The 23,215-nt window shown below is 41.2% G+C and overlaps 1 protein-coding gene across 1 annotated transcript; it reads right to left on the reverse strand.

The window, feature by feature from the left end:
* Positions 1-10,181: 10,181 nt before the first annotated feature.
* On the reverse strand, positions 10,182-21,756 carry IFIT1 (interferon induced protein with tetratricopeptide repeats 1). The gene is made up of 2 exons (XM_003255202.4): positions 21,398-21,756; positions 10,182-11,899 (listed from the first exon to the last, which is right to left on the reverse strand). Exons 1-2 carry the CDS (start codon positions 21,400-21,402, stop codon positions 10,465-10,467), a joined length of 1,440 nt encoding a protein of 479 aa, XP_003255250.1. The 5' UTR covers positions 21,403-21,756; the 3' UTR covers positions 10,182-10,464.
* Positions 21,757-23,215: the final 1,459 nt, after the last annotated feature.

Consider the following 23,215-nt stretch of genomic DNA (forward strand, 5'->3'; position numbering starts at 1 on the left):
CTAGAGAAATTTGGAGCTAAAATCTATATACATTTTAAGTTTTGACGGATATTGCCAAATAGCTTTAAAAATCCACTCCTACCCACAATTGTAGGAGAGTATTTCTCTTCCATACCTTCACCAATGGTGTTTTGTGTAATAAGGACCCAATAAAGACGAGAGTGGTATTGGGGATCTAGGCAGAAAATGTCAAACACCCATACCTTAAACATTTTGTCCCCTCTGAATTCATTCGGCAAATATTGACAAACAACTGTAAGAGCCAGACTTTGTTCAAAGTGCTGTCAATATAACAATAAAGAAAACAGACACGGGCCTTACCCTTATTGAGTTAATGTCTGTATTCAAAAACCTCAATATCCTGTCCATAATTCATCTTTTGCATTGATTTTGATTTTTTTTTTTTTTTTTTTGAGACAGGGTCTCACTCTGTCGCTCAGGTTGGAGTGCAGTGGTGAGATCACAGCTCACTGCAGCCTCAACCTTCAGGGCTCAAGCCATCCTCCCACCTCAGCCTCCTGAGTGGCTGGGACTATATGCCTGCACCACTATGTCAGGCTAATTAATTTATTTTTTGTAGAGGCAGGGTTTTGCCATGTTACCCAGGCTGGTCTCCAACACCTGGGCTCAAATATTTTTCTAAACCTTAAATATTGTTCCGCCCAACTTGGCCTCCCAAAGTGCTGGGATTACAGGCATGAGCCACCATGCTTGGCCTGATTTTGAATTTTTTTTAAACATATTGCATTGAAATATTGTCTACCTTGATCACTGAGCTTCTGGCACCCTACCCCCCCAAGACTTAGTGCCTGAAGTGAGTGCCTCATTTAAAGCAATCACTTCTAACAGTTGTACTGCCTTATACAGAAACTGCTGGTCACATGCGGCTATTAAGGACCTGGTTTTTAATTTAATATAAATTTAAAAACTGATAATCAAGTTAATAGAAAACTTACATTTGGAAAAACTTAGGTATACAAATCTGCTTTTTTTAAGTTGCAAATTTTATGAAATCTAAATACAGAGCAAGTATTTCCAATGATTATCCTCAGCAAACTAATGCAGGAACAGAAAACCAAACACTGCATGTTCTCACTTATAAGTGGGAGCTGAATGATGAGAACACATGGACACAGTGGGGAACAACACACACTGGGGCCTGTTGGAGTTGGGGGTGGTGGGAGGGAGAGCATCAGGAAGTATAGCTAAGCGATGCTGAGCTTAATACCTAGGTGATGGTGTGTCCGGAATTGGTTCCTTCCAGTAGGTTCTTGGTCTTGCTGACTTCAAGAATGAAGCTGCGGACCCTCGCGGTGAATGTTACAGTTCTTAAAGATGGCGTGTCCAGAGTCGTTCGTTCCTTTTGATGTTCCGATGTGTCCGGAGTTTCTTCCTTCTGGTGAGTTCGTGGTCTTGCTGACTTCAGGAGTGCAGCTGCAGACCTTCGCAGTGAGTGTTACAGGTCTTAAAGGTGACGCGTCCGGAGTTGTTCGTTCCTCCTGGTGGGTTCCTGGTCTTGCTGACTTCAGGAGTGAAGCCGTAGACTTTCGCGGTGAGTGTTATAGCTCATAAAGGCAGCACGGACCCAAAGAGTGAGCAGCAGCAAGATTTATTGCAAAGAGCGAAAGAACAAACCTTCTATGGCTTGAAAGGGGACCCAAGTGAGTTGCAGCTGCTGGCTGGGGCAGCCTGCTTTTATTCCCTTATTTGGCCCCACCCACATCCTGCTGATTGGTCCGTTTTACAGAGAGCTGATTGGTCCACTTTACAAAGTGCTGATTGGTCCAGTTTGACAGAGTGCTGATTGGTCCAGTTTGACAGAGTGCTGATTGGTGTGTTTACAAATCTTTAGCTAGACACAGAGTGCTAATTGGTGCATTTACAATCCTTTAGCTAGACAGAAAAGTTCTCTAAGTCCCCACCCGACCCAGAAGCCCAGCCAGCTCCACCTCTCAATCCCCTCTCTAAACAGGACACCCGAATTGCTGATGAGAATTTGGCCAATGACTGCTGTAGCTACTTTCTGCTGTATAGGGGTGAAGAAGGGGCCCTGCAGTTGTAGTGTCCTCCAGGGGGGAACTCTTTAGGCCAGTGGAAGGGCCAGTGGGGCAGTCCAGGGGTCCTGGGTAGAAGTTGTTAGTTGAACTCATTTGGGATTCCATTTGTAAGACCATCTGTAACTTGAGGGCCTCAATTCTAGAGGAAACAAATTTGACAAGAAGGTTAAAAATACAGGGCCCAAAGGCAAATAACAGCAAGATGGCTGCCACAGGACCTAGAAAGGGGAGAAGCCATGTTGCCCAACTCCAGAGGTTGGTATAAGAGTTTGAAAGGCGTTATCTGATTTCAGAAGCCTTTTCCTGTAAACACCAGGCAGCATCTCGTGCTATCGCTGACTGGTTAGTGTAAAAACAACACTCTTCCCCTAAGAAGCTGCAGAGTCCTCCTTTATTAGCAGTGAGGAGGTCTAGGCCTTGGCGGTTTTGGAGAGTCACTGCTGCCAAAGAGTCTGTTTGGGATTGTAGAGTAAGGATAGATTTTGTTATTTCATGCAAACTGTCTGAGAAATCCTTTGAGAGTGTGTGGTAGTAGGATAATGCATGTTACACTGTTAACTTTTAGCAAACTTTACGTTAGTTGAAAACCTTGTCAGTTTGGGATTTCTATTATTCTTTGCTATTAATAAGACCTTGCTCAGTCCATATTAACTTAGAATTGGTATAGATGGCTCCTTCCTGATTCTGTAAGTACTTTAAGGTTTGGCTGAGTGCAAACAGCTGGCACATTTGAGCAGACCAATTATTAGGCAATTTTCCTAACTCTGCTTCTATAAGAGTTTCCTTATTATTTACTGAATACCCATTTTTTTTTTTCCTTAATTGCCCAGGAGGAACCATCTATCCATCCTGTCCTGAAGGGAGTTCCTCCTAGATCTGGTCAGACCTTTGTATGGTAATTAATTAAGATTTAGATCCCCTGTTAGGAAACCTGCTGGGTAAGGATTTTTGATAGGAAGGCTACTGGTTGTCAGTGGCTTCAGTGCTTTCGGGCTACGCCCTTGTTTACACTGACAGCAAGGTGGTATTGGAGTGTTATAGGGTTACTGAGAAGACCTTCAATTATCAATTATAGGTTTTAAATTTACCCTGGCTTTTAAAGGAATAGGGTGCACTGTGTTTTCTTTACTACTTCTATCTCTCTTTCTCTTCTTCTTTGTCTCTCTCTTCCTCTCTCTGTCTCTCTCTCTCTCTGACTTTCTGTCTCTTTCTCGCTTTCCTTTCTGCTGGTGTTTCCCTGCCTCTGCCAGCCGCTTATGCTGCTGTCCTCCCCTCTCCTTCGCCTTTTGAAGGCTTCGGCAGTGTAAGACTGCTACCTCCTTGGGTTTTTGCACTACGTGCAATAACTCCATGGTTTCCTTGTGGTATTTAATGAGGGTTCCCCCAGAGATTAGGAACTCCCTTTCTTCCCATATTGCAGAATGGGCATATAGGATTAGATAAACATAGTTGCTATCTGTATACACATTTATTGTTTTTCCCTTTCCCAGTTCTAAGGCTTGGGTAAGTGCCACTAGTTCTCCTAACTGGGTGCTGGTCCCTGGGGGAAGAGGCTTACTTTCAAGTATGGTTACATCACTAAATATGGCATAACCTGTCCTTTGTATCCCATTCTCCACAAATGAACTTCCATCAGTATATAGGTTAAGGTCAGGATTAGCTAAGGGGACTTCTAAGAGATCATCTCGGGCAGCGTAAGTCTGGACTAATTTGTTGGCAGTCATGCTCAATTGGTTCCCCATCCTCTGGGAGAAAAGTGGCAGGGTTGAGGGCCACGCACATAGGTATTTGAAGCACTGGTCCCTCAAGGAGTAGCGCCTGGTATCTAAGTAGGCGGTTGTCTGATAGCCATAAACTTCCTTTGGCACCTAGTATGCCATTTACATCATGAGTATCCAGACAGTGAGACCCTTTCCTTGTATTATTTTGATAGCCTCTGACACTAAGATGGCCACTGCCACAACTACCCTTAAACAGTGAGGCCAGCCTTTTGCTACTATATCAATTTCCTTACTTATGTATGCCACTGGTTGTGGGGTTGTCCCACGAGTCTGAGTAAGGACCCTAGGAGCTATTTCTGCTATCTCTGTGATGTTTAAAGAAAAGTTTCATCCTTTGGGAAGGCTTAAGGCTGGAGCTTGAGTTTGTTTCTTCCAATGCCCAGACTTCAGGGTTGATTCCCTTCTCAAGTAGGGGACAACAAATGGGTAACTTATTCCTCATATTCATGTCGATAATAGCTCCAGCTTTGGCTAATATATCCCTCCCTAATAAGGGTGTGGGACCTTCAGGCATAACAAGAAAGACGTGAAAAGAGCAAAGTCTCCCAATTACAAATGAGGAGGTGGGAGAAATACCTGGTTACAGGCTGTCCCGGGATTCCTTGGATGGTAATGGACCTTGAGGACAGCTGTCCAGGACAGGAGATTAACACTGAGAAAGCTGCACCAGTGTCCAGGAAGAAGTCAATTTCCTGCCCCTCAATGGTTATACATACCCGGGGCTCAATGAGAGTGATGACATGAGCTGGCGCTTGCCCCAGGCACCCTCAGTCCTGTTGTTGGATCATCTGGTTGGGGGCTTCTGTCCCAGAGAACCTTTGTCTTCTGGGGCAGTGTGCCTTCCAGTGATTGCTTTGGCATAGTGGACATGGGTGAGGGGGCAGCTTGTTTCTCATAGGATAATATTTTTTAAAGTGTCCTTGTAAACCACACTGATAACAAGCCCTACCGGGTGATTGGCCTGCTCCATTTTCTGTCCTCTCTGAACTACCAAGGTTTGTTTGTCTGAGGGCCATGACTAAGGCTGCGGCCTTTCTCTGATCTCGCTTTTCCTTTTCGGCCTTTTCCTCTTGGTCCCTATTATAGAACACCAAGGTTGCCAGGTTTAATAATGCCTCCAAGTTTTGTTCAGGGCCCAGGGCTTGCTTTTGGAGCTTTCTCCTGATATCTGCAGCTGATTGGGTAATAAACTTATATTTTAGAATCAGTTGACCCTCTAGTGATTCAGGTTGACAGGGGAGTATATTTTCTTAAGGCCTCCCGTAGCTGCTCGAGGAAGGCAGAAGGATTTTCTTCCTTTCCCTTAGTTATGGTGGACGTCATTGAATAATTCATGGGCTTTTTCCTAATTCTCCTTAGTCCTTCTAGAACACAAGTCAACAGATGTTTACGACTCCAGTCCCCATGATCTGAGTTGAGGTCCCAGTGGGGATCCATACTGGGGATGGCTTGCTGACCAGTAGGGAATTTGTCCCTTTCTTGGGCTGTCATTCTATCATTTACCTGACTAAGATACCAGGTATCTCCAAACTCTCAGGCTGCAGCTAAAGCCACATTCTTTTCATTAAAGGCCAGGGTTTGATCTACCACTAGCATGACATCTCTCCAAGTGAGATAGAAGGTTTGCCCTAGGCCCTGTAGGACATCTATGTACCTATCAGGATCATCTGAAAACTTCCCCAGGTCTGCCTTGATCTGCTTTAAATCAGAGAGGGAGCAGGGGACATATACTTGGGTTGGGCCAAATTCCTCTCCCCCTACAGCTTGAAGGGGACATAACCGATAGCCCGGGGGGTTTTGTGGTCCTTTGGAGATTTCTTTGCTTATTTCCTTCTGGGCAGGGAAGATTAGAGGAGGCTTATCATTAATAGGAAGGGGAGCTATAGGGAGGCTAGGATATGGGGATAAGCTGAAAGGTCCTCCTGTGGGATGTAAATTGCAAGCTTTGCATAGTTGTGTATTTTCCTTCAATGAAAAGAAAGCTTGGACATAAGGTATTTCACTCCATTTGCCTTCCCTCTTGCAGAAAATGTCAAGCTGCAGGATAGTATTGTAATTTATACTTCCCTCAGGTGGCCATTTTTCCCCATCAGAGAGAGAATATTGGGGCCAGGCCATAGCACAGAAAAAAGTGAGCCACCTCTTTTTCAGGGTTTGCAGGTCAAATTGGTCCCAATGGCTTAGGATGCATTTCAAGGGTGAGCCTGTTGATGCATGAGTGTTTTCCATCTGAAAGACAAAACCACCCGTGGTTTTGGTTTGTTTGTTTCTTCCCCTGCCCAAGAACCCGCAACAGTCCCTGGACCCTGCTGATCAGAATAGTTGCACTCACCAACGCAGCAGCAGAAACACCTCTTGCCCAAGAACCTGCAATGGTCCCTGGACCCTGCTGATTGGAATAGTTGCGCTCACCGACGCAGCAGCAGAAACACTAGTTTTCCTCCTAGACCACAAGGAGGACCGAGGAAGGTCGGATTTAGTGGCTCTTACCTATGCATTCTTGAAAACCTGCACCCTTGCCTGTCCTCCTAGACCACAAAGAGGACCGAGAAAAATCAGATTTAGTGGCCCTTACCGACGCATTCTCTAAAACCTGTTAGAGTCCTAAGCATTCTCCTGTTAGTATTGGGACCTTACCTGTGTCCCTTAAAGATGTTATGCCCCAAAAATGAAGTAGAGGGCCATATCCTGAGGGAGGGAAGGGATCTCCAGAGTTGGTAGAGTAATGCCTTTTGTCTTCATTTATATGAAGAGGAAGGATACAATTTCTGAGGCTCCCTATATTCTAGCTTCAGGAATAGGTTTTGTTAGGCCTGCTTGTCTGAGGAGGGATCCTAAAGTTCCAGATAGTCCCACATACAATGGGGCTTTGGGCAAAAATTATGTCTTTCTCATTGGTGAGCCCAGGTGCCTAAAGAAGGTAACAGAGTCCAGAAGTTTATACTAGAAATCATTCTTATAGGAGAAACTAGAAAAGCACCAGAGACAGGGAGTGGTTTTTAGAAGCGGGACTAGCCTCAGAGAAGAGAGGCAAGAGAAAGTTTGTCTGGCAGGCATTAGGACCCAGGAGGCAAGGGTTAGGTTAGATAGAGTAGATGAGCGAGTCTCGCTTGGGCGACATGTCTTTGAGAGTTCTGCTCATGGCTGCAGGGTCAACGAACTTGTTGTCAGGACCCCGGAGCTGAATGGCTTTCCTCCCTGTCGACCCTCAGTTCAGCCCAGAAGTACAGGAATAGTGGAAGCTGGTTCCAGACAAAGCAACGCTCCCAACTCCGAAGAGTTGGGGGTTGTTAGAGAGCCCTTTCCCAGAAAGCCTGACACCTGTGTCTTTAGTCTGGTGGCCACACTAATTGCTTTTAACGGGTCAACAGGTGCCCAGTATTTAGCCCCCAAATTCTAAGGAAAAATAGGATGGAATAGCAAGTGAAAGGGGTCCAATGGTACTCACCGCTTGGCGATAGGCAATAGTCCCTTGGTGCTGGCCAAAATGTGTCCGGAATTGGTTCCTTCCAGTAGGTTCTTGGTATCGCTGACTTCAAGAATGAAGCTGCGGACCCTCGCAGTGAGTGTTACAGTTCTTAAAGATGGTGTGTCCAGAGTTTGTTCCTTTTGATGTTCAGATGTGTCCAGAGTTTCTTCCTTCTGGTGGGTTCGTGGTCTTGCTGACTTCAGGAGTGAAGCTGCAGACCTTCGCAGTGAGTGTTACAGCTCTTAAAGGTGGCGTGTCCGGAGTTGTTTTTTCCTCCTGGTGGGTTCGTGGTCTCGCTGGCTTCAGGAGTGAAGCCGTAGACCTTTGCGGTGAGTGTTACAGCTCATAAAGGCAGTGCGGACCCAAAGAGTGAGCAGCAGCAAGATTTATCACGAAGAGTGAAAGAACAAAGCTTCCACAGCATGGAAGGGGACCCGAGCGGGTTGCCGCTGCTGGCTCGGGTGGCCTGCTTTTATTCCCTTATTTGGCCCCACCCACATCCTGCTGATTGGTCCATTTTACAGAGAGCTGATTGGTCCATTTTACAGAGTGTGGATTGGTCTGTTTTACAATCCTTTACCTAGACAGAAAAGTTCTCCAAGTCCCCACCCAACCCAGAAGCCCAGCCGGCTTCACCTCTCAATGGGATGATCTGTTGGTGATGGGATGATCTGTTCAGCAAACCACCATGGCACATGTTTACCTATGTAACAAACCTGAACATCCTGCACATGTACCCTTGAATTTAAAATAAAAGTTGAAGCAAAAAATGTATTTCCAACGAAAATTTACCATTTGATGTGAGATGTGCCATAATCTCTGTCCTACCTTCTTAAGGACACTGGATGAAATCAATATCTACTGGAAAGAGTAAAAATATTAAATAATTGAAGCAAAATGGATTGGAAGCCCAAAATTTGGAGATTTTCTTGGAGTGCTCTGTGGTAGTAAGAATAATGCCCCCCCCCCCCCCACATCGTATCCATGGCCAAGTCTCCAGAACCTATGAACATGCTACTTTACATAGCAAAAGGGACTTTGCAGATGTTATTAAGTCAAGGATTTGGGGATGGGGCGATTATTCTGGATTATGCAGGGGGACCTGGTGCGTCCTTAGAAGAAAGAGGCGAAAGAGTCAGAGGAGAGAAGGAGATGTGAAGAAGGAAGCAGAGAGAGAGCTTTGAGGCTACTACACTGTTGGTTTTTAAGATGGATGAAATTCAGGCAGCCTCTGGAAGCTGGAAAAGGCTATCTGCCTAGAGCCTCCAGAGGAGTGTAGCTGCATCAATACCTTGACTTTGGCTCATTGAAACCCATTTCAGACTTCTGACCTCCAGAACTGTAAGAAAATAAATCTGTGAAATTTTAAGTCACCAAGTTTGTGGTAATTTGTTACAGCCACTAAAGGAAACTAGTATATTCTCCCCTAAAACATATACAAGAATGAAAGATCAATAACATTGCTTCTTTATTTTTTCCTTCTTATAATATTATTTGTTGTGCCTTGCCTTTCAATAAAATGTGATTATTCATAATCAAAGGTGATTGTTACCCATGATCTCTGATTTAGCAACATTTTCATGTAATATTTCTTGATTTAACTAGATTAATATCAGCAAATGACTTAGTAAATAGTGTTTCAAATGAAATGGCATAAAACAAGATAAACTCCTTGGAACCCTTTCACATTGAATTAAACTTAAAACATCTTCATGAAAAAAACTAACCTTTAATTGACTGTGTACTGCTATCTGTGTCTCTCGCTAGATTGTAAACTGCATGAAGTTTGGGAAGAATATTTGCCTGTTTATTACAGTATTTTTGGTTTCTTGCACGGGAAGCTATTTATTGATAGTGTTGACATAAAATCACAAGCTGTATACATTTGGAGAGAACTTTTTTTTTTTGAGACAGGGTCTCATTCTATCACCCAGAATGGAATGCAGTGGCAAGATCTCAACACTGCAGCCTCGAACTCCCTGGCTCCAGCAATCCACTCACCTCAGCCTCCTGAGTAGCTGGAACTGAAGCTACAGGTGCATGCCACCACACCCAGCTAAGTTTTTGCATTTTTTGTAGAGATGGTTGATTTTGCCATTGCCCAGGCTGCTCTTGAACTCGTGGTTTCAGGTGATCTGCCTGCCTCGTCCCCTCGAAGTGCTGAGATTACAGGCATGAGCCACTGCAGCCTCCTCTCCCGCAACCTGCAGCTTGGGAAGTAGAGCCTACCACAGCAACCAAAAGCAGGCTCTTGGAGGAAGGGAGGGTATTACAGAAGTTTTATGGTTGGTGGATTGGCTAGACACACATATTTAACAGGTTATGGGGGGCTATGAATATTCATGAGGGGCAGTCACACAATAGTGGTATGTAAACATGTATGTTACATGCATTCTGTGTTCACTTTGTGGTGGAGACTTAACATTAAAATGCAGGAAAATTAGGCTTTCTATGTCAAAAGGTGAAACAAAGGACATAGAGGCACCCTGTGTGCAGCCTCCATGGACTGGTCAGAACCAGTCTGTGGGCGATGGTCACTTATCAGGAGGGAAGGCTGATCAGTTGTCATGTGGAAACTGCAAGGGGGAGGGGAGTCTGGCCGTGGCATTAGGTGGAGTGAGCCAGGTGAAGTCAGCCAAGGAATGAGTCTTTCTTCTTTGTTTTCCATGGGTTTCTGTTTAACTCAGTGGAAAAAGTCCAATGGCAGTTAGCAAGGGAGGGAATATAATGAGGTGTGAATTATCTCTCATCTTATCATGGTTGGGAAACAGGTTTTAAGGTTTCTGGGGTCTCCTTGGCCAAGAGGGTCTGTTCAGTTGGTGGAGGAGCTAAGGATTTTATTTTTATTTCACAATAAAATGAATGAATTAAACATTTAGTGTAAGTCCAACGTTTTATTTCTTGCAAAGTTACCTAACGTTTTTTCTCTACTACATAGCACTCATACAAATGATTTCTCTCTTTCTTGCATGCACACACACATTCTGTTTCACTAATTGTTGAACGCAACTAATATTTTATCAGATTTGAGTAATTATTCAAGAATTACATCATTACAGTGAATTATAATGTTTCTGAAAACAGTAAGCAGAAAAGATGATTAGTAAATGTTAGCATAAAATGAAATGAAATGTGAAAGTGGCTGATATCTGGGTGCCTAAGGACCTTGTCTCACAGAGTTCTCAAAGTCAGCAGCAGCCAGTCTCAGGGCCCGCTCATAGTACTCCAGGGCTTCATTCATATTTCCTTTCAATTTGTAGACGAACCCAAGGAGGCTCAAACTTTCCAGATCTAATGCATTTCTCTGAAGTTTCCTTAAAACCAATTTCTTCAAAGAATTGATACTTTTATCCCTTGCTAATGTTGCCTGTTCCATTTTTATAGCTTTTAAATAATGGATAATTGCATTGACATCAGATTTCTTTTGAAATTCCTGAAACCGACCATAGTGGAAATGTATGTCTTGCATTGTTTCTTCTACCACTGGTTTCATGCATAACACTTTTTGAAAAGTCTCTTCAGCTTTTCTGTGATTGCCTGCTTCTATATACATTCTTGCCAGGTCTAGATGAGCCACCTCAAATGTGGGCTTTTTTTCCACTGCAGATTCAAAATGAAATATGGCTGATCTTATCATTTTGTCTAGCTTTTCTCTATTCTGCCCTCTAGGCTGCCCTTTTGTAGCCTCCTTGATTTGGATCATTTGTGCCCTGTAGCAAAGCCCTATCTGGTGATGCAATAAGACAGAAGTGGGTGTTTCCTGCAAGGCCTTTTTTAATAACTCAAGGGCTTTATCCACTGAGCCTTTTCTTCGGTAAAACTTGGCTGCATATCGAAAGACATAGGTATGTGAGGACATGTTGGCCAGAGCTTCTTCAATGTACTTTTCTCCTTCAGCTTCCTGTCCTTCATCCTGAAGCTTCAGGGCAAGGAGAACCTTAATATATCCATTGTCTGGATTTAAACGGACAGCCTGCCTTAGGGGAAGCAAAGAAAATGGCTTGTAATATTTTGTGGCTAATTTAAAGCCATCCAGGCGATAGGCAGAGATTGCGTACCCAGCGCTGGATTCAGGGTTTTCAGGGTCCTCTTCAAGCACCTTTTCAAAGCAGGCCTTGGCCCGTTCATAATTCTTTCCTCCACACTTCAGCAAGGCCCATCCTTCCTCACAGTCTATTTCTGGACACTCCATTCTATAGCGGAAGGGATTTGAAAGCTTCTTGCAAATGTTCTCCACCTTGTCCAGGTAAGTCTGGGCTTCTGCCAGTCTGCCCATGTGGTAATACACCCAGGCAAAGTTGCCCCAGGTCACCAGACTCCTCACATTTGCTTGGTTGTCATGTTCTTTCTGCATTAAGTCTTCAGCTTCTTTTAAGCTCTTCAGGGCTTCCTCATTCTGGCCTTTCAGGTGTTTCACATAGGCTAGTAGGTTGTGTATTCCCACGGTGTATTTGGTGTCTAGGAATTCAATCTGATCTAAGACTCTGTTTTCTAAATCAGGCATTTCATCATCATCAATGGATAACTTCCATGTAAAGTGACATCTCAATTGCTCCAGACTATCCTTGACCTGATGATCATCACCATTTGTACTGTAAGAACAAAAACAGATTTTCTTTGTTAGGTGAGGAAGAGCTAAAAGAAAAAAGTCAGATAAAATACTTTGTATTTTAGTGCTTATCCTTGAAAGGATCAACTTACTTAGGTTTCATTAAAGTTAATGTATTTTTAAGTTATTCATGGACTGTCGATATTGTTTGCTTGGCTTCATATGCTGGCTAGAGCAATTTCCAGCCAAGTAACTATTCTGTACTTGTGAGTCCTATTTATAGAATGGAGATAATGATAGTATTTATCACACTGGGTTTGGTGAGGATTAATAAACTTATATGTGTAAAGCACTTAGAGCATATTATATGCTATATAAGAGTTTCTTATTTTAATATTAAGATAATTAGGACAGAGGTCAGTTAGAAATGCAGAACCTTAGGAAACATTGACTTTAGGACCTTACTATGCATGTAATGCAACAAATTAAGACCACATGAAAGAGATAATATTTGACCAGGGTTTTTTTTTTTGTCATTTTTTTACTTGGAAATAATTATAGATTCACAGAAAGTTGCAAAGACAGTACAGAGATCCAGTGTATCCTTCACCCAATTTCTCCAATGATTATATCTTACACAACTATAATACAGTAGTTCAAGACTAGAAAATTGACATTGGTACAACAATGCTTTTGTATAGTGCTATGTCATTTTTTTCACGTGAGCCTATGAGACCACCACTTTGATAAAGAAACGAAACTACTCTTCACTACCACGTCTCCCTCATATTACCCCTTTATGGTCACATCTGTCAACTCCTCACCTGTACTCCCCTAACCCTTGGTAACCACTAATTTGTTCTTCATCTCTGTAATTTTGTCATTTCAAGAATGTCATATAGGCTGGGTGCGGTGGCTCACACCTGTAATCCCAGCACTATGGGAGGCCAAGGCAGGCAGATCATTTGAGGGCAGGAGTTTGAGACCAGCTGCCCAACATGGTGAAATCCTATCTCTACTAAAAATACAAAAAAAAAAATTAGGTGGGCATGGTGGTGCCTGCCTGTAGTCCCAGCTACTTGGGAGGCTGAGGCAGGAGAATTGCTTGTGCCTGAGAGGCAGAGGTTGCAGTGAGCTGAGATCGCGCCACTGCACTCTGGCCTAGGTAACAGAGAGAAACTCAGTCTCAAAAAAAAAAAAGTCATCTAAATGGAGACTTTCATATAAAAGGATAGTTCAATATACAAAAATTAATCAACATGATATACCACATTAACAGAATGAAGGGAAAAAATACATGACCGTCTCAATTGATGCAGGAAAAGCATTTGACAAAATTCAACACCCTTTATGAAAAAAACAACAGACTACAGACTACTAATACAGGGGAGCTATCTCAGCACAATTAAAGCCATATATGAAAAACCTACAGCTAGTATCATATTCAGTGGTGAAAAAGGGAAAGCTTTTTCTCCACGATCAGGAATGAGGTAAGATGCTCCTTTCACCACTTCTATTCAACATGGTACTGGAAGTTCTAGTCAGAGCAATTAGGAATGAAAAAGAAATACAAGACATCCAAGTTGGAAAGGAAGAAGTAAGATTATCTCTGTTCACAAATGGCATAATTTTATATGTAGAAAATTCTAAGGATTCTACACATTAACAAATAAATTCAGCAAAATTGCAGGATACAAAATCTACATGAAAAATCAGTCATATTTCTATACAGTAACAATTTAAAAATACCAAAAGGAAATTAAGAAAACAATCCCATTTACAATAGCATCAAAAAGAATATAATATTTAGCAATAAACTTAATCGAGGAGGCAAAAGACTTGTACACTGGAAACTATAAGACTGCTGAAAGAAATTAAAGAAGCAATAAATAAATGGAAGGACATCCTTTGTTCGTGGATTAGAAGACATAATAGTAAGGTGTCAATACTACCCAAAGTGATCTACAAATTCAACGCAATCTTAATAAAAATCCCAATGACATTTTTTGCAGAAATAGAAAAATTCAACCTAAAATTCATATGAAATGTCAAGGGATCTCAAATAGCTAAAGCAATCTTGAAAAAGAAAAAGTTGGATGTCTCACACTTTCTGATTTCAAAACTTACTACAAAGCTACAGTAATCACAACATTACAGCATTGGTATAAGGACAGATGTATAGACCAGTGAAATAGAACAGAAAGCCCTGAAAAAAACCCTTACTTATCTGGCTGTATTAGTTAGCTCAGAATGTCATAACTCAATATAACAAAGTGGGTATCTTAAACAACAGAAATTTATTTTCTTACAGTTCTGGAGGCTAGAAGTCCTAGATGAAGGTGACAACCAATTTGGTTCCTGGCAAGGAATTTCTTCCTGGATTGCAGATGGCTCCTTCTTCCTGCATCCTTAAGTGGCCTTTCCTCAGTGGCAGAGAGAGAGAGAGTGAGCTTTGGTGTCTAAGGACACCAGCTCTGTTGGATTAAGGCCTCGCTCTTACGATTTTATTTAACCTTTATTATCTCTTTTTAGACTCTATCTCCAAATAACAGTTCAACATAAGAGGGTTAAGACTTCAACATAAGAATTTGGGGCAGGAGTGGGTGGGGAGTGCACAATTTAGTCCATAACAATGGTGGAATGATTTTCAATAAGAATGACAAGACCATCTAATGGAGAAAGGATGGTCTTTTCAACAAACGGTGTGGGAAAGCTGGATATACGATGAAAAAGGGTAAAGTTGGACCCTTACTTTATGCCATATACAAAAATTAACTCAAAATGGATGAAAGACCTAAATGTAAGACCTAAAATTATAAAACTCAGAAGAAAGGAAAAAGCTTCACAACATTGGATTTGGCAATTGGCAATGATTTGTTAGATATGATACCAAAATCACAGGCAATAACAGTAAAAATAGTTAAGCTGGACTTCACCAAAATTAAAAACTTTTATGCATGGAAGGATACTATCAACAGAGTGATAAGACAAATCACAGAATGAAGGAAAATATTTGCAAATTATATATCTGATAAGGGATTAATATACAGAATAGATAAAGAACCTCTACAATTCAGCAATAAAAAACAAACAACTGATTAAAAAATGGGCAAAGGACTTAAATAGACATTTCCCAAAAGAAAATATACAAATGGCCAACAAACATATGCAAAGATGCTCACTATCACTAATCAGTGAAATGCAAATAAAAACCACAATGAGATACCACTTCATGTCTGTTAGGTTGGCTATTATTAAAAAAAAAAACAGGAAATAACAAATATTGGTGAGAATCTGGAGAAATGTGCACTGCTAGTAGGAATGTAAAAGGGGGCAAGTGCTGTGAAAAATGGTAGGGTAATTCCTCAGAAAAATTAACCATAGAATTACCATTTCATCCAGCAATTCCACTTTTGGTTTTATACTCAAAAAGAAGTGAAAGCAGAGACTCAAGTAGATATTTATTTGTCCATATTCATAGCAGCATTATTCACATAGCAAAAGGTGGGAACAACTTAAGTGTTCATTGATGGATGAATGGATAAACAAAATGTGGTATATACACACAATGGAATATTCAGCCTTAAAAAAGAAAAGACATTGTGATACATGTTACAACATGGATAAACTTTGAAGGTATTATGTTAAGTGAAATAAGCCAGTCACAAAAGGACAATATTGTATGATTCAATTTATATAGGCTACCTAGAGTAGGTACATTCATAAAGACAGAAAGTAGAATAGTGATTTACAGGGACTCGGGTGCCAGGTCTGTCCCATAGACCCTGGCTGATGGATGAAATGAGTACTCAGACACAGGTATGCAGTGTAAGAGCAGCTAGGTGACTGCCTGGTTCTAGTGGCCAGAGAACTTCCCCGAGAAGCTGGAGCTGCTTACTTTTATTCAGTGCAGGCACAATGCCGAAAACCTGGAGCCAACACAACCTGTAGGGAATTAACATATATTGTTCCCCTTTCAGGGAACATCACGAATGTGGATGATCAAAGGTCAGTTCCTGGTCAACATAAATAAACAAGCCTGTTTAAGATACATTCCCCCACACTCCCTTGTACCTACTCCTTGCCCTCTGCCTCAGGGTTATAGAACAGCTGCCTTCAGCTATTCTCCCCCAGGGCTCTGCAGAACCTTCTGACCTTTCAGAAGGCTTGCATTCTTTCCCTATAGTTTTTCCCATCACTCTGACTGATCCTCCACACTGGGGGAGGAAGGAATAGGAAATTATTGTTTAATGAGTACTGAGTTTCAGTTTAGGAAGATGAAAAATTTCTGGAGATGGATGGTGGTCATGGTTGCACAATAAAGTGAATGTATTTAATGTCATAGAACTGTACACTTAAAAATGGTTAAAATGGTGGATTTTATGTTATATATGTTTTACCATAATAAAACAATTTATGATTTATTTATGGCAAAGGTGCTCCAAACAAAGTAAATAGAAAAATAATAAAAACGTGGAAAATGTTTGTAATACAGAGAAGATTCTCATCTGTAATATACAAAGTGTTTTTGTAAATTGATATAGTTCAACAGACCACTGGAAATCTATATGAATAGATAATTTGTAGAAGAGCAAATATAAATGGCCAATAAATATGAAAAAAATGCTCTGGATCAAGACAATGACTCATGCCTATAATCTTAGCACTTTGGGAGGCCAAGGCAGGAGATTTGCTTGAGGCCAGAAGTTTAAGATCAGTCTGGGCAACATAGTAAGACCCTGTCTCTATAAAAAGAAAAAAGATGCCCTAAGCCTCTAGCCATTAGAGAAATGCAAATTAAAGAAGCAATAATTTATAACTTTATTCCACTCAGATTGGCAAGAGTTTAAATGGATGAGGACACAATTTCTGAAGCCATCAATTATTATGGCCTTCAAGATCAATCTGATGAGTCATGAAAATTGATAGTAATTAAAATTAAAATTTTAATTTTAAAATCAAAATTAAAATTAATGATAGTCATTAAAATTACATTTCCTTCAACAAAGGAATTCCACTCCTCAGAATCTATCTCCCAGAAAAAAATAACCAGTACATAAGGATGTATGCTCAAGAATATTCATTACCAACACTGTATATATTAGCAACAAACTGGAAATATTAATAGGGAATGGTTAAATAAATTAAGGTATATCTATACCATAGAATATTATGTAGCCACTAGACTACATGAATTAGATCAAAACTAGTTGAGTTTGATGGACTTTCATAATATACAGTTAATCAAGAAAAGTGAATTGTAAAGAAGTGTCTAAAACACGACCCTATTTTATGAAGAACCAAATCCTTATATATTTGTATGTATGTGATTACTCATGTATGGAGAAATCCATATAAGTATACTTACAGCTCATCAACAAAAAGATAAGCAACCCAACTTAAAAATGGGCAAAGGACTTGAGTAGACAATTCTCCAAAGAAGAATCACAAAGGACTAGCAAACACATGAAAAGATGCTCAACATCAGTAGCCACTAGAAAAATGCTAACCAAAACCATGAGATATCACTTCTCACCCAGTAAGTTGGCCACAATAATAATTTTAAAAAAGGAGAATAGGTGAACAAGTATTGACAAGTGCTATGGTTTGGATAGTTTGATTGTCCCCACCAAATCTCCTACTGAAATTTGATCTCTAGTGTCACAATTTTGGAGGTAGGGCCTAGTGGGATGTGTTTGGATCATAGAGGTATGTCTCTCATGAATGATCTCGTGCCATTCTAGTAGTAGTGAGTGAATTCTCATTGTTGTGAGACTGGATTGGTTCTTGGGGGAATGGATTAATCCTTTGAGAATGGGTTGTTTATAAGGTCAGGATGCCCCCTGGGTTTAGACCCTGTTTGTATGTGCTTCCCCTTTGACCTTCTCCAGTGTGTTTTGACACAGCACCAAAACCCTCACCAGAAGCTGAGAAGTTGCCAGCACCATACTTCTTGTATGGCCTGTGGAACTGTGAGCTAAATAAGCCTTTTTTCTTTAGAAATTGCCCAGCCTCAGGTATTCTTCTATAGCAACACAAAAAGGACTAAGACAATAAGGATGTGGAGAAATTGAAACCTTCATACATTGCTGGTGGGAATGTAAAATGATGCAGCTGCTGTGGAAAACAATGTGGTGGTCCCTCAATAAGTTAAACATAATATTACCATATGACACATTCCTGGGTATACAATCCTGGATGTTCCACATCTGGATATATACTTAAGATACTTAAAAACAGGTGTTCAAATAAAAACTTGCACACACATGTTCATGGCAGCACTATTCATAATGGCCAAAAAATGGAAACAACCCAAATGTTCACCAACTGATGGATAGAAAAATGTAATATATCCATAAAGTGGAATATTATGTAGCCATAAAAAGGAATGAAGTACTGATACATGACACAACATGGATAAACCTTGACAACACTACACTAAATGAAAAAAACTGATCCAAAAGGTCACTGTTGTATTTTTTTTTTCCTAATTTGGTCTTGAGGTCTCTCTTATAAGAGTGGCTACAATCTACAGCCCTGCCTTGAAAGAGCTCCAGGATATTTGGTCATGGATATTTACAATGTGCCTTTCTTGGGATACTTCTTTATTTTGATGAACAGCCTAATGCCTAAGCATCTGATCTATGTCTAGGTTTCCCCTTTTATAGGAAACTTGTTTATAGTGGGCAGATGCCCTTGTGGCTCTTGCCTGACCTGTGTTTAGTTTATTTCTACTGAGACAGCCACTCTCTCAGAAAGCCATGACCAGTAAAGAAGTTGGGTTTGAGTGTGTTGGTCAGGTGAAATACAAAGGAGGCAATTGAAAAAAATAGTATGTGAAATAACAGAAGCAGCTTATTACTTACAGATCCAGAGAGAAGAGGGCAATATGCCTTGCTGGGCCAATGGGAAAGGGGGAGCCATTGAGGACATGCCTTCTCAACCAGCGAGTGGGGAATGTGGGCCCAAGCCTTTACGGGACGCCAGGGCGTTACCTAGGTGGGTTTCCTGTGGAGAGTTCTATTTGGTGGGTTTAGAGCAAGCAGGTGCAAGTTTTGCCAAGGGGTCATGCCGTGACTGAGAGGTGGTCACTGCAGCACATCTGCCTGGTCCATGTGGGGTGGGGGTGGGGTCAGTGGGGGCAAGTCAAATAGGTCATACCCTGCTATGCTATAGGGAAGTGGTCACCAGGAGGTAGTTATATAAAGCAGATATCTGGATCAATCACATTGAGGAACTGGAAAAAGGTGGAGAAGTAGAAACTGTCTCAAGGGTGACTGAGCCCTGCTTCTGGAATGAGAAAGTCCAACTTAATATTCAAAAAGGGATGCTTAGGAAATATAAAATTATAAAAATTCATTATAGCCACATAGTATGTGTTTCCAATTATATGAAATATCCACAATAGGCAAATCCATAGAGACAGAAAGCAGATTAACAGTTGCTGGGGCCTGGGGAAAGAGGCAAGTAGGGAGTGACTGCTTAATGGCTATGGAGTTTCTCCACATAGCGAGAAAAATGTTCTTGAACTAGATAGTGATGATGATTGCATAGTAGTATCATGAATATACTAAATACTACTAAATTGTATACTTTAAAGTAATTAAAATGATAAATTTTATTTTACATGCATTTTATCACAATAAAAAATCACACTGCTAACCTGAATAAAATTCTACAAATTATATATATATATATATTTTTCTGTAGTACATGTTGACATAAACATAAAAGCAAATGAGTTTGCCATATGAAATAATCACATAAGCCAACACTGGCACCTTTTGGGAAACATTGATTTAAAGGTTTAATGAAATATCATTGAATGTAGAGATCCTGGTCCATATTCAAAGCTACCACTTATTGTCTGTGTGATCTTAACATTTCTAAATCTAATATTCCTTATTGTAAAATCAGGATCATACAGCCATGCGCTGCATAATGATATTTTAGTCCACAAAGGACCACATATTTGGTGGTGGTCCTATAAGATTTTAATGCCACATTTTTGCTGTACCATTTCTATGTTTCAATATGTTTAGATAAACAAATACTTGCCATTGTGTTGCAGCTGCCTACAGTATTCAGTACAGTAACATGCTGCACAGGTTTATAGCCTAGGTGTGTAGTAGGCTATACTGTCTAGGTTTGATGTTTGCATAATGATGAAATTGCCTAACAGCTAAATTTCTCAGAGTGTATCCCCATTGTTACACGATGCATGACTGTGTAAGTACCTGCCTCATAAGTATCTTTTGAGAATTAAATGGAATAATTTACATAACACTTTTAGAAGCCAGGCTGGCACTTAATAAGAATTCAGGAAGTGATAACTACCTTTATAACATTTAATATTATTATTATTTTAATTATCAGTACCAACTCCATCTGTTTACAGAGGAGGGTTCATCATAGGCCTGTAATGTGCATTTTCTGGAATTTTTACCCTTCAAAATTTTGCCCACTGGAGCACTGAGGGAAAAATTTACAAATCAGTATTAAGTAATGGTTTTTTTTTTTTTTTTTGAGACAGACGTCCTACTCTGTTGCCCAGGCTGGAGTGCAGTGGTGCAATCTCAGCTCACTGCAACTTCCGCCTCCCGGGTTCAAGCGATTCTCCTGCCTCAGCCTCCCGAGTAGCTGGGACTACAGGCATGTGCTACCATGCCCAAATTTTTGTATTTTTAGTAGAGATGGGGTTTCACCATGTTGGCCAGGATGGTCTCCAACTCCTGACCTCAGGTGATCTGCTCACCTTGGCCTCCCAAAGTGCTGGGATTACAAGCGTGAGCCACCTCTCCCAGCCTAAGTAATGGTTTTTAAATCAGCTGAGAAATTCCCACATTACGCCCTTTAGGTAAGGAAGATACGGATCTTCCCAAGCAGATGTGGATCATCTTCAGTCAAGGATGTACCAAGAGCCTGGAGTTTCCAGGGAAGAGGCAATCTGTTTATCTTAAGCTCAGTCTGATTGAGAAAACCTGTTGTAAGAGGCCAGCAGTGCAGAAAGTGAGACCAGAAGCCTATGGAGGAAGGCTGTGAGCTTTTCCTACCACATCTCCACTCTATTACCCACAAGACATCAGAGAGGCTGCAAGACTGAGGCTTTCACATTCTTGTGGGTCCTGCTTTTTCTCTGGCAAAGAACCCGCAGAAAGCAATGCCTCTACTCAGACAAGCTGTCCATTCCTTCCCCAGATCAGACAGAAGTGAATCTGATGGGAAAGAATCTCTCAGATTGGGATCATTTTCTCTCTTCCTGCAAAACTCTTTTCCCATTTCCCTCCCCTTCTTTGGGCTATAGCATGAGGTAAGCTTCCTCAAGTTCATGCTAACAAACATAAAAATGCATTAATTAAACAATTTATGTATGTGTGAACGTGCACACACATGCATGCACACATTCAGTCCATATGCAGATACTCAAATTGAGGAATTAGAAAACCTGACCTCACTGAGACCTAACCTGTTGAAATAGTATTTAATTACCATTTTTTCAAAAACTTTAGACATTATGGCAGAGAAGCAAAGAAATCCTTACCTCATGGTTGCTGTGAATTAGGCAGCCTTTCTGCAGGGTTTTGCTTAGCCAGGCTCCTCCGAGATCTGGCTATTCTGTCTTGTGGATTTTCAGTTACGTTTAAACCCCAAGACAGGGTTATATAAGGGAGCTAGACAGCAGCCAATGGTGTAAGCTGTGGGTGTGTCCTTGCAAGTTGGAAACCTCGGGAAACCGAAAGGAGAAAGTGAAACTAAAGCTAGCTGAATTCCTGCTGGGGGTGGGGGGCGGGGAATGAAACTTTCTTTCTATTTTGATAAAACAGATAAACTGCAGACCTGCAACCATAGATGTTTCTAGTGCTGCAGAAACCCAATGACTGGCCAGCATTTGGAACCAGATTCGCGTCCTCCCTAAAGAACATCAGTCCATTGTTGCCTATTGTGGCAGTTGGTGGCTGGATTCTGGATGAATACACAGAAAAAGGAGAATTGAAGGAGATAGCTCTATTTTCAGTTTCTGTATTTAGAAGGAACCTACTATCAAATATAAAAATCTACTCTTAATTAATTGAGTAACAAGGCTTTTGGTTGCTACTTTTGGTTTCAGCTTGACGGCAATAAGCAACCAATCTGGTTTAGGAATGAAGGAAAGAGGCCAATACCTAGAAAGCCTTCTAACCCCTGATGACTTAAGCAGGAGGTAAAAGCAAGGAGGTATGGTTTGAAATAGCCCTCTATTGCTCCAGCATGGACACTGTCATTCTGAATCAAATTCCAGTACAACCTCAACTACAGTTCATGGAATTTGAGTTTAAATAGTTAGCAACTACCTGGCACATAGAAGCATGCAAATAAGTGGTGACTATTATTATTATTATTATTTTCAGTCATCAAGTTAAAAATAATGATTCTTGGCTGGGCGCGGTGGCTTATGCCTGTAATCCCAGCACTTTGGGAGGCCGAGGTGGGCGGATGAGGAGGTCAGGAGATGGAGACCATCCTGGCCAACATGGTGAAACCCCGTCTCTACTAAAATACAAAAAATTAGCCGGGCATGGTGGTGCGCGCCTGTAATCCCACCTACTGGAGAGGCTGAGGCAGGGGAATTGCTTGAACCTGGGAGGCAGAGGTTGCAGTGAGCCAAGATCGCACAACTGCACTCCAGTCTGGCGACAGAGCAAGACTCTGTCTAAAAAAAATAAATAAATAAAAAATAAAAAATTGTTGTCCAGGTGCATTGGCTCAGGCCTGTAAGTCCCAGTATTTTGGAAGGCGAGGTGGGAGGATCACTTGAGCCCAGGAATGGTAGACCAGCCTGGACAACATAGTGAGACCCCAACTCTACAAAAAAACAAACAAACAAAAAAAACTGGGTGTGGTGGTGTGTGTCTGTGGTTGGTCTCAGCTACTCAGGAGGCTGAGTTGGGAGGCTCACTTGAGCCCAGGAGGTAGAGGCTGCAGTGAGCCATGGTTACACCACTGCCCTCAAGCCTGGGCAACAGAGTGAGCCCCTGTCTCAAATAATCATAACAACAACAATATATAAAAACAATGCTTCCTTTAAAAAAAGCTACCTACTTTGTCTTTTAAAATAAGAAGCAGAAGAGGAGCAGATGCAAGAGAATTTTCCTTTTGGAAACACTTAACTGGGCACACTGCCAGATCTAAACAGTTTCTGCTCAACTGCCTGCCATACTTATCTCCCATGTCAGCTCTCACCAATTCTGTAAGCTTCCACAGAGAGTTCAACAACTAGTTAGAAAGTTCTACACAAATAAGAATTTCTGAATTAATAGGACAGGTTTTGTCATGCACTCAGATACATGATCAGGCCATAAGCAAATGCTGAAATAGATGA

Source organism: Nomascus leucogenys, chromosome 3, assembly GCF_006542625.1.
Source record: "Nomascus leucogenys isolate Asia chromosome 3, Asia_NLE_v1, whole genome shotgun sequence".
Classification (NCBI taxonomy): Eukaryota; Metazoa; Chordata; class Mammalia; order Primates; family Hylobatidae; genus Nomascus; species Nomascus leucogenys.